Raw genomic sequence first — 16,811 nt, forward strand, 5'->3', positions numbered from 1 at the left:
TTCATCGCAACCCTCCTTGAATCGAGTACAAATCCTCTGCTTCCAGTTGTACAGGCCCATACTACCTTCCACATCTATTCGTACTTTCCTTAAGGATTGCCTTGACTCCACCAAGTCACTCTATATCCATACAATTACCCCTCTCAGCTAAGGCTCCCAGCACTGGATCTCATCCTAGGTTTTCCTAGGGCAAACTCCACACCACTCTTCGCCATCAGCTGCAGAAGGAACTCCTGCTAACTCCCTCTAACTAGCTCACGAATACAATTACATATTACTAAAACAAGATAATTCTTTGAATGAGAGGTCTTACACTATGACGGTTGGACTCATACAAGAGTTGCGCAATAGAGTTAAAACCTAACCTTCTTAAATTATTCAGTTCCCATAATATGTAACTTAGCATATTTGCTTACTAGTTAGCTAAAGATAGTTAGAACTCCTATAAATCACAAAGAAAGTAGCATTCAGGCATCAAGTAACCAGAATCAAATATCACCTAATCAGGCCACCCTATTACGGACTAAGCAATACTAGCATGCAAGTCTACAAGCTCATATAATAGGCATACAAAGGCATCTCTCCTAGAAGTCTATAATGCAAAAACTGAGCAGATCCTTAGCCCTAACTAGCATGTGATTCACATATCAAACCATATCAGATAACATGTATGGGTATTTTGGGAAAACTTATTTAAGCTCGACTGATTGCAGGCACCACACCCTTTCTTATCTTAGAAATACTATTTTCTTAAAACTATATTTTCTTTTATAAAAACTTTACCAAATCCTCGGTTTGAGTTTAGACACACCCGATAGTATGTATGAATCCCTCAAACTAAGGCTCTGATACCAATTTGAAACATCCCAAAATTAAGAACCGAAAATTTCATTTATAATTTAGTAAAATTAGTATTTCCAAAACATCATCAGTACAAACCAAATAAAATAAATGTGTCAAACAACGTATCAATTAGAGTGAATCACAAAAAGCAGAACGAGGTGGTGTGTGCTCTGCAATCATCCCGAGCCCTTCCCGTTGGAACTGGAAGTACCTTAAACATAAACTAAAAACCGTAAGCACGAAACTTAGTGAGTTCCCCAAGATACCGCATACCAAATCATACAACACATAATGAGCCCCGACCAAAGAGTATAACGAACCCTGCCCTAACTCACATAATAGGCCCCTCCCAATGAGTATAACGAGCCCCGCCCTAACTCGTGTAATGGGCCTTGCCCAATAAGTATAATGGGCCCCGCCCTAACTCACATAAGGGCCTCTCCCATATACAATTCATCCTACATAACAAGTAATAGCATACAAAATACTCATCGGGCCCTGCCCAATAAGCATACAAGCACATGCACATACTAGTACCACACAGACAACGAGTATTCTAACATAACAGATCATGGGTCGGCATTTTAACCCTTACATAGTTTGGTCCAAGACTAAAGCCCAATCTTTCAATCTAAAAGGCCCAAAAATCAATTCTCCATCAAAGGCCCACATATGGCCCATTTGGCCCTAATCCCTACATGGGCCTTACCCTAAGGTCTAAGAATTATTCCTAGTCCAAATACTTACATTCAGGTGGCACAATGATGTCCCAAGCAAATAGGCCCAAGAGATATCCCACACATGTGAGGCCCAACAGACTGAGTACGCGAGGCGTACTCAACACGTACATGTAGCCTACTCACTTGAAGGCTTGTACGCTAAGCGTACCTACTTTTTTGCCCAACGTACTCACCCCTTCAGCCCAAAACTTGATTTCAACACTTAATCCCTTAAGACAAAGCTCCAAAACATAGATTTGACTTCCTTGAGTTGGATTATCACGTAAAGTTGCTAACTTTATGTTCATGCATGGCTAAATGAAGCTCTTAAACTTAAAAAGGACTTAATAAGTGACTTAATGCGTGCATGTGACCAAAAATCCCATAAAGCTTGCACCTTTATGCTTAAGGAATCCAATAAAAACTCATATTAAAAGAACAAGCCCTTAAAACGTCTTAACTCTTCCATCAACCCAAAAAGGGACCAAAAGCATAACAAAAAAAAACTATGAGGAGATCTAAACATTTACAAGCCAAGATTTAAACTTGATACCTCAGAAAGCTTGCACAAAGGATGATGATTCTAGATCCAAAACCTCCTCACCAAGCAAGGAAACTTCAAGCTTCTTTACTTCCTTCACAAAGGCAAAAATGGGCACCAAAGTCTTCTTAATAGCTTAAGAACACCACCAAGAGGCGTAAGGGTCGATTTAGGGTTTTTATGACGATGGAGGCTGGTAAAGAGGCCAGCCATGAGGACTTAAGGACTTTATATAATGCACCACACCCTAAATTAGGGTTTCAGCATATCTCGCATACGCCCCACGTACATAAATGTACGCCTAACGTTCGTGTCCGGAGTCCTGCCCCAACCTCGCATCAGTACGCTAAGTGTACCAAGTGGTAAGTCCCACGTACTCGCTTTACAGCTGGTAGGCTAAGCGTACCATGTGGTACGCTCCACATACTACCCGAGGACCAAAATGCAACTTTTATAATAACAAGGGCAATAAAGAAACATATCAGGATTTAAGTGTTACAGTATCATACCTAATTTATGGTGATAATAGAAAAGGTCATAGACTCAAAATGAATTTTGTTTAATAGGAAGATCATAAACGTCACGTAAAAGGTGTTCCTAATGTCATATCCCGGTCTATGGTAACAATAGAAAGGGGTTATGGAAAATGAAGTGCAGGGTGTGTCATACCTAATCTATGATTTTAATAGAAAGGCTCATGGACCAAGCAAACCTTTATCTTTAAGGACCAAACAAGTTTCTCTCAAACAATAGAAAATGCTATCGGTGTGAGCCATGGGGTTATGCTCTATATTTCAGCAAAGCACGAGACTTGTTACATACTGCTAGCATGCTTCCAGGGACAAGATCTAGAAAGAGTGAATTCAATAAAAGGAACACACATACCACATGAGTATACTTCTGATATAGACCAGATAGTATCACCCTGAAAGTTTAGACGATGCTAGATAATCAACATGCATGGGTAACTCAATGTAATCTTAGTAGATGGTCTCACTGATGATATACTTAGAGCGATTTAGTCACATTCCACATATTGCTTCTAGGGGTAGTGATTGTTAAAAGAGTAACAATCTAATTCTAGATAAGATTAAAATCAAATTGTAACTATTACCTAACAAATATTATTAGATATTTGTCGCCTTTGGAAGTGAAAACGATCATGATAGACAATTTAAATACAAAAATATTGGATTTTTTTTTGTAAAAGATGCACAACGAAATTAATGAAGTCTTGTAAAGCACAAAATGTTTCAATTTCCTTTTTCTTGATAAGGCTATAAGGTACACCTCATAGAGCATATTGTAGTAGTAGAGCATCATGCCCAATGATTTTTACGGTGGGAGATAAAGTAGAGGTGCTAATGAATGAACCAAATTACAAGGGTTCTTATTACTCCAAGTGGTGTCAAGAATTGAGAAAGATAGGTATATTGTTACATTTGACAAGCTCATGAACAAAAATGGAGTGCTTTTGCAATATGTTACACATATTGATCAGCTAGGGCCATATCCTCCAAAGGTGATGGTGAATCTAGAAAAAGGAGATGCAGTGGATACAAGATACAATGATGGATTGTGGTTAGGAAGGCTAGTAGAGAAGAGAGGTAATGTTTTTGTTGTTCACTATGGTGTAACAAATCACTGTTGTGTTTTGATGAAGAAGACCTTTGAGTGCATCAAGAGTGAATAAATGATTCTCAAAGTTACTATGATATTTGAGATAGACTATGTAATAGATAGTGAATATTATGTATGAAAGCTTGAATTTGTATATTATTTTTTTCCCTTACACACACACACACATACACATATATATATATATATATATATATATATATATATATATATATATAGGATAAGCAAAAAAATAAAAATAAAAATACAATAACACAAATATAAAGAGATCAGCATGGAGAAATATAAAGTACATCAAGTATAAAAAAGAAGAAAAACCTTAAGGCATAGATAACATACCCAAATCACCAATAAGAAATATTATTTTATGTTCATCTAGTAGCTTAGTAAAGATATCAGTGAGTTGGTTTGTAGTGAGAACATACATAATTTCAATCTTCTCTTTCTATACATTGTCCCTAATGAAATGATGTCTGATCATAATATGCTTCGTCTTCGAATGTTGAACAAGATTTTGAGAGATAAGTATAACACTGGTATTGTTATAACGGATGAAAGTATTTGATAACTTGAAACCATAATCTAGAAGTTGTTTTTGAATCCATAGAATTTGAGCACAACATCTTCCAATGGAAACATATTCGGCTTTAGTGGTGGAACATGCCATTGATGATTGTTTCATGCTAGACCAACTTATTAATCTATTTCCCAAGAGTTGACATCCTCTAGATGCACTCATCTTGATTAGAGTGTGACCTGTATAATTGGGTTCAATGTAACCGGCTAAATTAAACTCAGACACATAAGGGTACCATAGTCCAAGGTTGCATGTGTGCTTTAGATCATGAAAATTTTATTTTACAATGAGAAGATGTGGTTTATAAGGATTTACTTGAAAACGAGAACACATGTTAGTGGTAAACATGATGGCAGGACGACTGGTAGTTGGATACAAAAGAAATCCAATTATTCCCTTATATAGTGCAAGATTCACTTCATTCCCTGATGGATTAGTTAATACCTCCAGGGTGGATGACATTGGAGTTTTAGCAGGTTTTCAATCGGAGAATGAGAATTTCATTAACATATTAGTGATGTACTTGCTTTGATTGATGAAAATTCCTTTGTATTGTTGTTTAACTTGGAGACCTAATAAGAAAGATAATTCACCCATCATCCCATCTCAAAAAACTTTAACATAACATCAACAAATTCTTCACTTAGCGCCTTATCTATGGATCTGAAGAGGTTGAGATCGACGTATACTTGAGTAATAATAATGTCCAACCCAAATGGCTTAATGAACAAAGTGTTATCAGTTGCACCACACTTGTATCCATTATGATGAAGATATGCCATCAACGTATCGTACCATGGCGTGGGACCTTGCTTCATATCATAGACAATTTTATCCAACTTGTAAACATGATTAGGGAACTCTTTAATTTCAAAACCAAGTGGTTGCTTAAGAAAGGCTTCTGGCTTGAGATCTCCATGAAGGAAGGCGGTTTTTACATCAATCTGAAAAACTTTAAAATTTATATAGGAAGCGTAAGCAAGAAAAGTAAAATTGCTTCCAATCTAGCTACATGAGCAAAAGTTTCATCAAAGTCCAAACCCTCTAGTTGAGAAAACCCTATGATGGCTTTAGGTTCGATTCAGATGAAGGGTGGCATTGGGAAGATGAAGTCGATAAGGTGGAATCCTATGGAAAAAAGTGGGGTTGTACCTAAATAAAACCACATGGATCAATCACAAAAAACTAAAACAACAAGGGCCTTCGATGTAACACTATCTAAAGATATTTATAAAGTGTCACATTTATGAAACCACATGGACCGTTTAGCAAATTGTCTAATAGAAATGATATGCATGTAAAAGAACATTACATATATTTTATCCGAAAACATAAATAAACTTGTTGCAAGGGAGACAAGGACATTAGTTCTAAAATAAAACACATAAAAAACATCTTACAATTTTAATGATCAAGTCATTATGGTTCGATCAAATTTACACTTTTGTTAAACATGTTCAAAAGTTGATATTTCTGTATTTGAATATTACATTGCATGTCCGTGTTCCATATAAAAAAGACTACCTTATCTATTTTTTATTTTTCTTCTAACGATTTATTATTATTATATATATATATATATATATATATATATATATATATATATATATATATATGTTTATTTGAGACCATAAGTATATTGTAAGATATGGGACGCAATCCTATCCATTTATTTGGAGATAAAAAATAGTAAAATGTAAATAAATAAATAAATTTTTATTTTTTAAAAAAAATATTATTTTCATCATTTATATTATACAGAACTAAATAAGAATAAGAATAAAAAAATAACGGTTTTTTTAAATATACATGAAACATTTTAATAAAATATTATAGTATAAATATTAAAACAAAATTGTTAGAATATTCAAATGTTGTACTAGAATATTAGACTATGAATACTGAAACACTTATAATAGTATATTATAATGATATAACGATTTTAAAAATTCTAGTAAAATATTAGAATATATTAATATATCTAATAATTCTAGTAGAATACTAGAGTATTCTAATATTCTAAGAATTTTATATGAATATTTATGTAATTTTATTATTATTTTTTATTTTTTATTAATTTTTTTGGGTAAACTAAATTACAAAAAAAAAAATTCCAAAAGAATTCCCGGATTTTTCATTTTTTCTTTTGCATTTTATATTTTTTTTATTCTTCAAGATGAGTGGATAAGATCACATCTATGTATCTCAGAAAATTAACATGGTCTTAAATGAACCTCTCTCTTTCTTTCTTTCTCTCTCTCTCTTTCTCTCTCTCTCTCTCTCTATATATATATATATATATATATATATATATATATATATATATATATATTTGTTCTTTATTTTAATAGAATTTATAAATATTGTTTATAAACTTATTTATATATTTTAAAATTTTGTTAAATCATATTGTTATTTATTCTTATCTATATTTATTTGATTTTGTTTTTGAGATTTAAAAATCTTTTAATATTTTTAACGTTTATTTTAATATATTATTTAAAGTTGTCATATATATATATATATATATATATATATATATATATATATATATATATAAATGAATATATGTTACAGCCCCACCTAAGCTTTGGTATAAAAACATACTAAACTACGTCATTTGTTAAGTGTTTTCCAAAAAACAATTGCTATGTACGTGATTTGCTGAAAGAAACGAATCCTCCATAAAAAATTACATATTTTCCTGAATCAATTTTTTTCAAAAGATTTTCTTTTGATTATTCATTCTTGTGTGTAGTTTTGTGAAATTCTTCAAGTTCGATTGCTACATGAATTCCTTGGTTTCTCAGGTACGTGTTTTTTTTTTCAAAATCTTTTGTTACGTGAAATTCATATAAGTTCAATTACAGTACTTAGGGATTCACTTTGGAGTTTGCGGCGGAAGAAAATACACACGTAGGTGAATGAAAGATAATTAAATAATTGCATTAAATTCAAAAGTGATAGATTTATTCTAGAATTTCTAATAAGTAATAATTAATAATTGACACTTTCAATTTAATGTTTTTCATTCATACAATAAAGAGTTGAATACGTAATTAACCTTGCAATTACACTTGCAGGTTTATATCATTCAATTCTAGTTTTTATTTTGAAGTTTTCCTGATTTATTTTTTCATTATTGCTGATTATTTTAATTTACCATTCAATTCTAGTTTTTATATTGAAGTTTTTTTTTTTTGCCATTACTATTGTCTGATTAGTATCAATTGTTTCTATTTGTGCAGTACATAATGAATGAAACTGAAGTAGTCGGTTTGTCAATAGCAACATATGAATCTGAAAAAATAAATTGGGTCGATGTGATCGTTGATTGTGACAAAGATGAAGTTAATGATGAAAACATTTTGGGAAAGGTTTTCGATACAACCGGCGATGCGTACGCCTTCTATAATGATTATGCATTTGTACTTGGATTTGGTATACGTATTCATACTACATACAAAAATAAGGAAACAAATGAACCTTATCGAAAGATAATTGTATGCGACAAAGAAGGTTTTAAACGGGAGGACGGTAATATTTCAAGTGGAAATGAGAAAAAACGTCGTAGAGAAGTTAGAGTCGGATGTAAGCCAATGCTTCAAATTTCAAAAAAGAAGGATGGGAAATGGTTTGTGGACTTGTTTGACGACACACACAATCATGAATTGAGCATCACACTAACGAAGGTGATGAAACATCGGTCTCATGCGAAGTTCCACCGTACACTCTCATGGTGCAACTTAATCAATTAGGGTTGAAACCTTCTCAAATTAAAAAGGCCATTAATACAATGAAAACCTCAAATGAAGTTGATGTAACTTCAAAACAATGCGTTGATGTATTATCTGAGCAACGAAAACACAACAGAGGAAGGGAGTTCTATGGACTAATTAAACATCTACAAGATAAAGCATTGGTGGATAATGATCAGTATTATGTTGTGGATTTGTGCAGTGACGGGCGTCCTAAAAATATTTTTTGGGCGGATGGAAGATCAAGAGACGATTTTACTAAATTTGGAGATGTTGTGTTTGATGTCACTTATATGATAAATAAATTCAAGATGCTTTTTGCTCCATTTACTGTGGTGAACCATCATGGGCAGTCTATACTTTTTGGTGGAGCGTTGCTAGAAAATGAAAAGGAAGAAACTTTTGTATGGTTGTTTGAGCATTTCCTAAAATGTATGTTTAGCAAGTATCCAAATTCTATTATTACTGATCAAGACAAAGCTATGGGTAATGCAATAAAAAAAGTTTTTCCAAACGTTCAACATCGCTTTTGTGCATGGCATATAAAAAAGCATGAATTGGAGCACCTCCGACCATACGTTTCCCGTTATAGTGATTTTCAAGAATCATATAAAGAATGGGTAATGAGTGACACAATTGAAGAATTTGAAACGAGGTGGGAAGTTATACGTGATAAGTATAAACTCGAAAACAATTGTTGGATAACTGATATGTATAACCAACGAATACATTGGGCTAAAGCTTTTTTAAAGGATATTTTCTTGGCCGGTATGACAATAAGTGGACGAAGTGAGAGTATTAATTCATTTTTTGATGATTTTGTTAACTTGAGTACCATGTTGAATGATTTTTTAATACAATATGACAAAGCAGTTTCGTCACGAAGGGCCGCCGAAGAAGATGAAGATTTCAAAACTATGAACTCGAGGCCGATTCTTTCCTCAATACATCCAATTGAAGCAAAAGCAGGCGAGTGTTATACTCGAAAGGTTTTTGAGATTTTCAAAAAAGAATGGATAGAAGCTACTAGCAATTTAACGCATGAGGCTCTAAGCAAAAGTACAAAAGAAATCCAGTATTGAGTTGGGAAACTGGACGTTGACAAAAAATATTGACAGATTGTTAGCTTTTGTTTGTTAAACAAGATTCATGTCACATGTTCTTGTGCTAAGTATGAGACATATGGGATTTTATGCAAACATAGTCTATGTGTGATGAAGAAGAGGCATGTTGACACACTTTCGAGTCACTACATTTTACCTCGGTGGACCCTTAATGCTAGATATAAGGTGGGTAAACGTAGCATCGGACTCGAAGAAATAAATAACAAAAATGGAGTTAGTGCTTACACGTTATGGTGTGCCCGTTCAAATTTTAATAAAGTAATTGAACAAGCAAAAGACTCCCCTTTAGAAATATAAAATGTAAATAACATATTGATAAAGCTCTTACAAGAACAAGCAATTCAAAAAAAACCTATACCAGTTGAGAACGTATCTCAAGGTTCTTGTGTGAGAATTTCACAAGTTGATATGATGCCTCAGTTATCTGTTCGAGATCCCCTTGTCCAACTAACACAAAAGGGTGTCCTAAAATTGCTAGTAGAATCAAGTCTTCTTTAGAAGTGCCAAAAAAACGAACATGCTCTTAATGTCAAGGATTGGGTCATTATGCTATTAGTTGTTCTAAAAGAAAGGTACTCATAGTATTAACTTACTTTTTCATGATTTTAGAGTTCTTATATTTATATCTATTTATATTTTCATGTCATAAGTAGATGAATCGTTGCAAGAAAAAAATTGATGAGATATGTAGTTGATGTGAGAAAGTGAAAAATCTAGATGGTTCATGACATTTTGTTTTAGTTAATTGTCCAGTTTTTCCAGTTTTGGTTGATTATTCTTTTTACTAGTTTTGGTTAATTGTTTTTTTTTTTTTTTTTTTTTTTTTTTTTTTTTTTCAGTTTTGGACATAAATCTTGTAAGTTGCTATTTTGGAATGAAAATTTTGAATGGTTAATGCTATTAAGTGTAAAATATGAAAGTACGGGGTATTTTGTGTAAAAAGTGAAAACATGATACTATTATGTGTAAAATATGAAAGTGTGGGGGTATTTTGTGTAAAAAATGTAAATATGATACTATTATGTGTAAAATATGAAATACGGGGGTATTATGTGTGAAAAATAAATGTACGATGCTATTATGTGTAAAAAAGGAATGTATGATGCTATTATATATTAAAAATGAAAGGACATGGGTAGTATGGGTAAAAGTGAAAGTACAATATTATTGTCGGTTAAAAAATAATAGTAAGCTGCTGTTATAGGGTTGAAAAAGAAAGTATGTAGTATAGGTGTTAAATATAAACTTAAGCTGCTATTATTTGTTAGAAATTAATGCCTTATTAAGACTTTTACAATGAGTTGAAAGTGTAATTATGTTAATAGGTATAATGCAACAAGTATAATGCAACAAATATAATGTTGTTAATAAGTATAATGCAACAGTAACCGTATCTAGTAATCAACATAGTCTTTTTGATATTTGAAATAAGAGTTTTATTATAATAAACAACCCCATTAATGGCTGGGAATGTACATATTACAAACGGAAACAAAAAGACCAAAAATATGGTAGCACCATATATAAACTTACAAAATCCTTACAACTAATTACAACTAATGACAATGAACTTTCAAATCTTCCAAGCATGAATAAAGACCATTAAACCTAACACTTTTAAAGGCAATATGCTTGGCTACCTACATGATGTGCACTTCGTTCCATACTCTTCATTAGCTTTTCAGCTTCTTCCAACATCAATACATCACAATAATAATTCAAAAACATGTTGTAAGTAACCAAATTAGATGGAAACCCGTTTCTTCTCATAAAGTTCTTGATTTCTAGTGTTTTATTGAAGTAAAAGGTCCAATGCGATCTTGAATCTGGAATAACAAAACTGAGTTAATTATACTATGAATGGAGAATTATGGGAATACCACCAGAATTATATGCAGATTCCCTCAATCGATAGAGGAGCAGTCATATATATATATATATATATATATATATATATATATATATATATATATATTCTTAAGGTTGAAAGATGCTTTACATCACCATCATCTCCAAGAAAGGATATGCATAGGTTAGATGTTGGCAACAGTGAGAAGGTTAAGTTTCCCCTGTTCCAATGCAACAAACCATATATATCAAATATTAAAATAAAATAACCACACATACACGCACTATAACTATACAAGTAAACAACTTAGTAATAGTTTTAAGCTCATCATAATATTTTTACATTCCAAAAACTTGACACATATAAAAGAAAGGCCTTATGATTCTTGTTCTGTTGTTCAAACCATTTTCTTTGTGAGATGTGACTTTATTTTATTTAAATTATTATTGTTCTTAAGCAGGGGATTGGATTGTTACTAACACAAATTCACATCAGTATCCATGGAAAAACATGTGAGGACACTTTTAAGTTATAAAGCAAAAACAAAAAAAGGAACAGGCTTTCTTATTCACTAGCTCATAATTGTTTCAAATACATGAATACAGTACAAATAACTAATGCATAAAGGAATGGTCTTTCTGTCACACCCCCGAACCACACGACGAAAACGTCCGAGGGCTCGCGTGACTCAAATTGAATATCATCACAATGAATATACATGAAACGTAACATAAACTTCACCATGCATTAATACATAACAACTGACATTGTTCACATCAAGTACATTGTTTAAACATTACATATCCATAGCATAAATTGTTTGAAAGTTTTCAAAAGCATAACACCCTAACATACTTGGTATTACTCCTCAGGTTACCTGTTACCTAAGAATACAAGTTATTTTGAAAAACGTCAACATATGGAATGTTGGTGAGTTCATAAGGAGGGTTGTTTTGAAAATGTTTTGTATAGTTTATAAAACCCAGAAAATCCGATATTTTATGAAAAGAAATTTATTTATACCAAAGTGTGAAGATCCATAGTTTTGTACGTGAGTGATTTTAAAGCGTGTATAAATGAGAAGTTTTGCATGATAGTTATTGAAAAGTACAAGTGAATGGTGTTGATCTCCTCGAAAAACCCGATGTTTTCCGATAACATAATATAATATAATTGTTTCGAATTGTTATACCATCACAACGAATGATTATGGTTTTCCTTGATTACTCGGATAGTATTGGATTTATTTATGTGAGTCGTTATAACCATGCATGATAATGACTAGTTCGTCTGTCTTGGCATTCTAACGAACGCCTGAATTGATCTTAAGATTTTTTCACCCTAGACTGCCCGAGTCTAACTGTAGCGAACAACTGAGGTGTGGGGGAGTCATGCCCGTATAGATCAATACACAAACTCTCGCTCTCCCTTCAGGAGACTTTGATTATAAGTACATACTACAAACGACCCATAAAGGTGCCGCCCGTTATTACTCACTGAATCCAAATTGAATTTGATTACCATTGATTAACGACCTGTATTTGTTTACTGAATTGAAGGTAAGCCTAACAAACGAGGAGAAGAGGATTACAAGGTCCTGCTAATTTCGTGTATTATTTAAGGCTGTTGGGTATACGAAGGACACGTTGACCCATTTCACATTTGATTTATTTGGACCTTACTAGCAATGCTAATGGGCCACTAAGGCCCAATAGCATGTGAAAGCCATTGAGGGTCTCTTTAGCATGTAATTGGGTTACATGAGACCCAATAAACATTTATTATTATCGTTGGGCCCAAACGTCATGTTATTGGGTCACGAAGGCCCAATAAGCATGATTATAAACTTTCAAGCCCAAAGATTTGAATATTTACTTGTTTTAGGTATTGTATATGTCAGAAAGTTTGATTGAACAATTGTTAAATTTGTAACGGCACGAGGTTGGTCGGTTGTTTATAACGATATTTGGAAATATATGTATATTAATTATTCTATTTTCATAAGTCGTAATTTGATATTTTTAACCCAAATATCTTAATAATAAAATAATTGACTCAAAATATTGGTTTTGACCTTTTCAGCCCTTCTTTAATAAAAATGACAATTTTAGTCCCTCATTTTTTAAAAAAAAAAAGACACTTTAGGCCCTTAAAGCATTTTCTTGACATTTTTGACCCATATACTTGTTTAAGTAATGTTTTTAGCTCAAAATTTACTCTTTGGCAGTTTCAGCCCCTTCAGTAAAGAGTTTTTCAGTTAAAGTCCAAACTTTTCGCAACTTTTACAATTTTGGCCCAAATTTCGAAATTCTTACATTTTTTTATCCTTTTTGGAAAAAAAATCATTTTTAACCCCTGTAACAGTTTTGTTTACCCTTTTTACCCTCTGTTTTGGGAAATTTACCATTTCAATCCCTTGAAAACCATATTTTCGCAATTTTTGAGCCTATGGGCCGAAAAGCCCAAAAATTGGCCCATTAAGCTACAAATTACATTTCTAGTCCTTTAAAGAGTATAATATTCATAAAAACATTTATTTTTACTGTTTTGACTTTTTTGGTCCTTAAGAAAAACGTGAATGACAACTTTCAACCCAACTTTTGTTTATTCGACAAATATAGTCCAAAAATGAGTTTTATGTTGCAATATGATTATTATCACCTTAGAGGGTAATTTTTCTTGACTTGTTTAGTGTAATATATCTTATATCATGTTTATCTTCCTCCTTGAGCCATAGATCTCAAGATTTCTTTCATTTTTGTTACATATTTACCACATAAACACATGAAATCACACATAACATACACATACACATAGATCTACACATTTTACTTGTATTCTCGCCCATAAAACTTGTGAAAACCGAAAAGAGAGAGGTATGAAATCACCTTTGCTTGTTGTTTTCGATTTGAAGAAGAAAGGGAAGAGTTTGATGCTATTTTTTGGCCCTAGCAAAGCTTTCTTGGGTTGATTTCGAACTTAAGAAGCTTCTAAAGAGTAGATCATAAAAATTGTGTGAGCTAGGAAGAAGTTTGATGAAGTAATTACCAATGATGATGATTATTGTAGAATAACCTTCTTGAAAAGCCCTAACTCTCGAAAATTTTGAAGGAGAAGTGAAGAAGTTGTTATGAGTTCTTGAGAGAAGCTTAAGTGAATTGTGTGTGTGTGTGTGTGTTTTTCCCTTTGGACGAGAGATAAGAAGAAGAGAAGGAGAAGAGAGAGAGGTGAAAGGATGGATGCATGGAAGTATGTGAGATTTGCATAGAAATCCCATAGGTAATAAAGAGGTGGCTAATCCTCCTTAATCCCCTAATTTCCCTTTTTTTTTTCTACTTGGGCCGAGAGAGGGAGAAGAAAAAGAATAGTTTGGGCCTTTGTGTTCTTGAGTCCATATTATGGGCCCATTTTGATGATTTTCGGCCCATTTGGTCTTTGGAGATGGTTCACGGCCCAAATTCATCAAAGTATGAGTTTTATGGCCCATTAGGGCTAATTAGATTTGTTATGGCCCAATAAGGCCCATTAGAGATAAACTAGTCCATTCTAGGCTTATGAGGCCCAAAATGTCAATTTTCATGCAAATGGGTCCAATTAGGGCCCATTTAAGAGTTCTAAGCCCAAAATAGTCAAATTGGAAGCTTATTGGTCCATTAGGCCCAATAAGAAAATCCTTGTCCAAAATGGACTTAAACCGGGATTTTTAGGGTTTCCAACTTTTGTTGACTATTTGAATGTTTGTATAGGGTATTTGATGGAATTTTGTTGTCATTGAACAAACACCATACATGTTTTCAAGTTTTAGCTACACTGTCATTCTTTGTTAAGTGTTTACAACGCATCAGAATTCCTAGTTGTGACACTTTCTTCGTTTTAATGTTCTGGACTAATAAATAAATCCTTTGAATTGCTTCAATCGTTGGTGAGTGAGTAAATTAACAATAAAGGAAATTTGACTAGGGCTTCATATGAATCGACAATTTGAACATGCATAGCAGAAATACGAAATTGGTTACACTTACATCTTTCACCGGCCACCTCCGGCTGTACGCCGCCTTCGCCGTCTCCGATGGTCAGCACCGGCAACATCGGCGGTTGCCCTCTTTTTTTGTGTTCCCGTGACCACATAGCAACACATGGGATCGAGAACCTACACACGTTCAATTACACCTTCTGTGTCTCGATTTCTTTCAACAAATGCCCTCAATATCTTTTTATTGCTTTGAATCCGCTCCCATCTCCTCGTCTCATCTGAATATACGACCACATACACCCAAAACGAGATGTGTTTTGTTGTCTTCCCTAATTTGGGGTTTTAATTTTGAATGACACAGTATTGGTAAATCAGTCTGCAAACGACGCAGTTTAGAAAGTTTAAGTAGCTAAGCTTGGGTGGAGCTATAATGTATATTCCCTATTCCCATATGTATATATATATATATATATATATATATATATATATATATATAGGGAAGGGTTATTTGGAAAACAAAAAAACCCTAAAAATCATAAAAATGCATATATATATATATATATATATATATATATATATATATATAGGGAAGGGTTATTTGGAAAACAAAAAAACCCTAAAAATCATAAAAATGCATATATATATATATATATATATATATATATATATATATATATATCATTATTATATACATAAAGGTTTTTGTCTTAATAAGAGTACGTATAATTCACGCACGTCTTTTCTTTGGCGCGTTAAAAGAGCGCGTGTTATTGACGCTAACCTTTATTTTTTTGGGCGTGAAATATTTTAGTCGGCTTAGGTATCGTGAGTCATATAGTAGCGTTGCCACTTCTTCTTCCATCTACACATGCGTGCATGTTTACATTCCCTAGACGATCGACCGCTTCTATTTGACTACACCTCTACTTCTTCTCTATCATCTGCTCTCCCTCTTTCTTCCATCTTTTTCCATTTTATCTCCCTCTATCTCCTTCTTTCTCTCTATTTGTGTGTGTCGGAGAGAGGGTTGCAACCATAGACCCCACTATAGAACTCAAAGGTATGAATGTTCGTCTTCTATGGTAAAAATATGGTGTTTTCAGTTCCATTTTGCTCTCTTCAAAGTTGTGTTTAGATTACTTTATGTTTTTGATTTTTTTTCGTTTTCATTTTTGATTTGTGTGCTACAAAACTTGTTTATGGTATTCTGTGTATTGCTCATCACACATCTATAATGTATGAAGAAATCCACCGTCCGCCTCTCTATTTATAACATTTTGCTGGTGGGTTTGAATTGAAAACTCCATTTCCCTAATTTTTCACTGATCAAAGATATCTCAAATAATTTAGGGTTTTCTCTACCAGGCAAGAAGAATATTTACGAATTGCGTCTTATTTCACCTCCACCTGGACCACCTCTGCCCCTCCTTTTATTCGTCAAGTCCAGTGTTTTTGCAACTTACAACAATTTCATTTCCCCCTTTTCTCCACCTTCTGAAGTGTGTTTTCCTTAGACTCTTCAAGTTATAGGGTTTTCACGCACCCTCTCTGTTCCTCACATGTCCAATATTCCATCCCACCACTGAATACCAACTCAAAAGGATGGATCTGATAAGGAATTTAGCAGTACATGATTCATTGTCTTTTATATTTATTCCTTTTTCCATTTACTCTGGATTTACATCTTGATTTTCCATATGGTACTTGTGATTAGGTGTTTTTATGGTGGGGGAGGGGTCGTTCTCTTATGGACTCGGCAAATCCAGTGCCTTTCCATTTAGAGTAAGTT

General features: G+C 33.2%; 1 protein-coding gene across 1 annotated transcript; it reads left to right on the forward strand.

Annotated features, from left to right (window-relative positions):
- Nucleotides 1–3,556: 3,556 nt before the first annotated feature.
- Nucleotides 3,557–10,051, forward strand: LOC145076078 (protein FAR1-RELATED SEQUENCE 5-like). Its single transcript, XM_079022086.1, has 6 exons — nt 3,557–3,684; nt 7,077–7,128; nt 7,567–7,952; nt 8,279–8,844; nt 8,950–9,065; nt 10,040–10,051. Exons 1-6 carry the CDS (start codon nt 3,557–3,559, stop codon nt 10,049–10,051), a joined length of 1,260 nt encoding a protein of 419 aa, XP_078878212.1.
- The last annotated feature ends 6,760 nt before the right edge of the window (nt 10,052–16,811 follow it).

Source organism: Lactuca serriola, chromosome 9, assembly GCF_051521515.1.
Source record: "Lactuca serriola cultivar US96UC23 chromosome 9, Lser_US96UC23_V15, whole genome shotgun sequence".
NCBI classification, from domain to species: domain Eukaryota; kingdom Viridiplantae; phylum Streptophyta; class Magnoliopsida; order Asterales; family Asteraceae; genus Lactuca; species Lactuca serriola.

Coding starts and splice junctions, on each gene's coding strand:
- LOC145076078 (XM_079022086.1), top strand. CDS start 3,557: ATGAACAAAAATGGAGTGCTTTTGCAATATGTTACACATATTGATCAG. Junction 7,953..8,278: donor AAAAAGAAGGATGGGAAATG/GTTTGTGGACTT, acceptor GGATTTGTGCAG/TGACGGGCGTCCTAAAAATA. Junction 8,845..8,949: donor AAAGGATATTTTCTTGGCCG/GTATGACAATAA, acceptor ATGACAAAGCAG/TTTCGTCACGAAGGGCCGCC.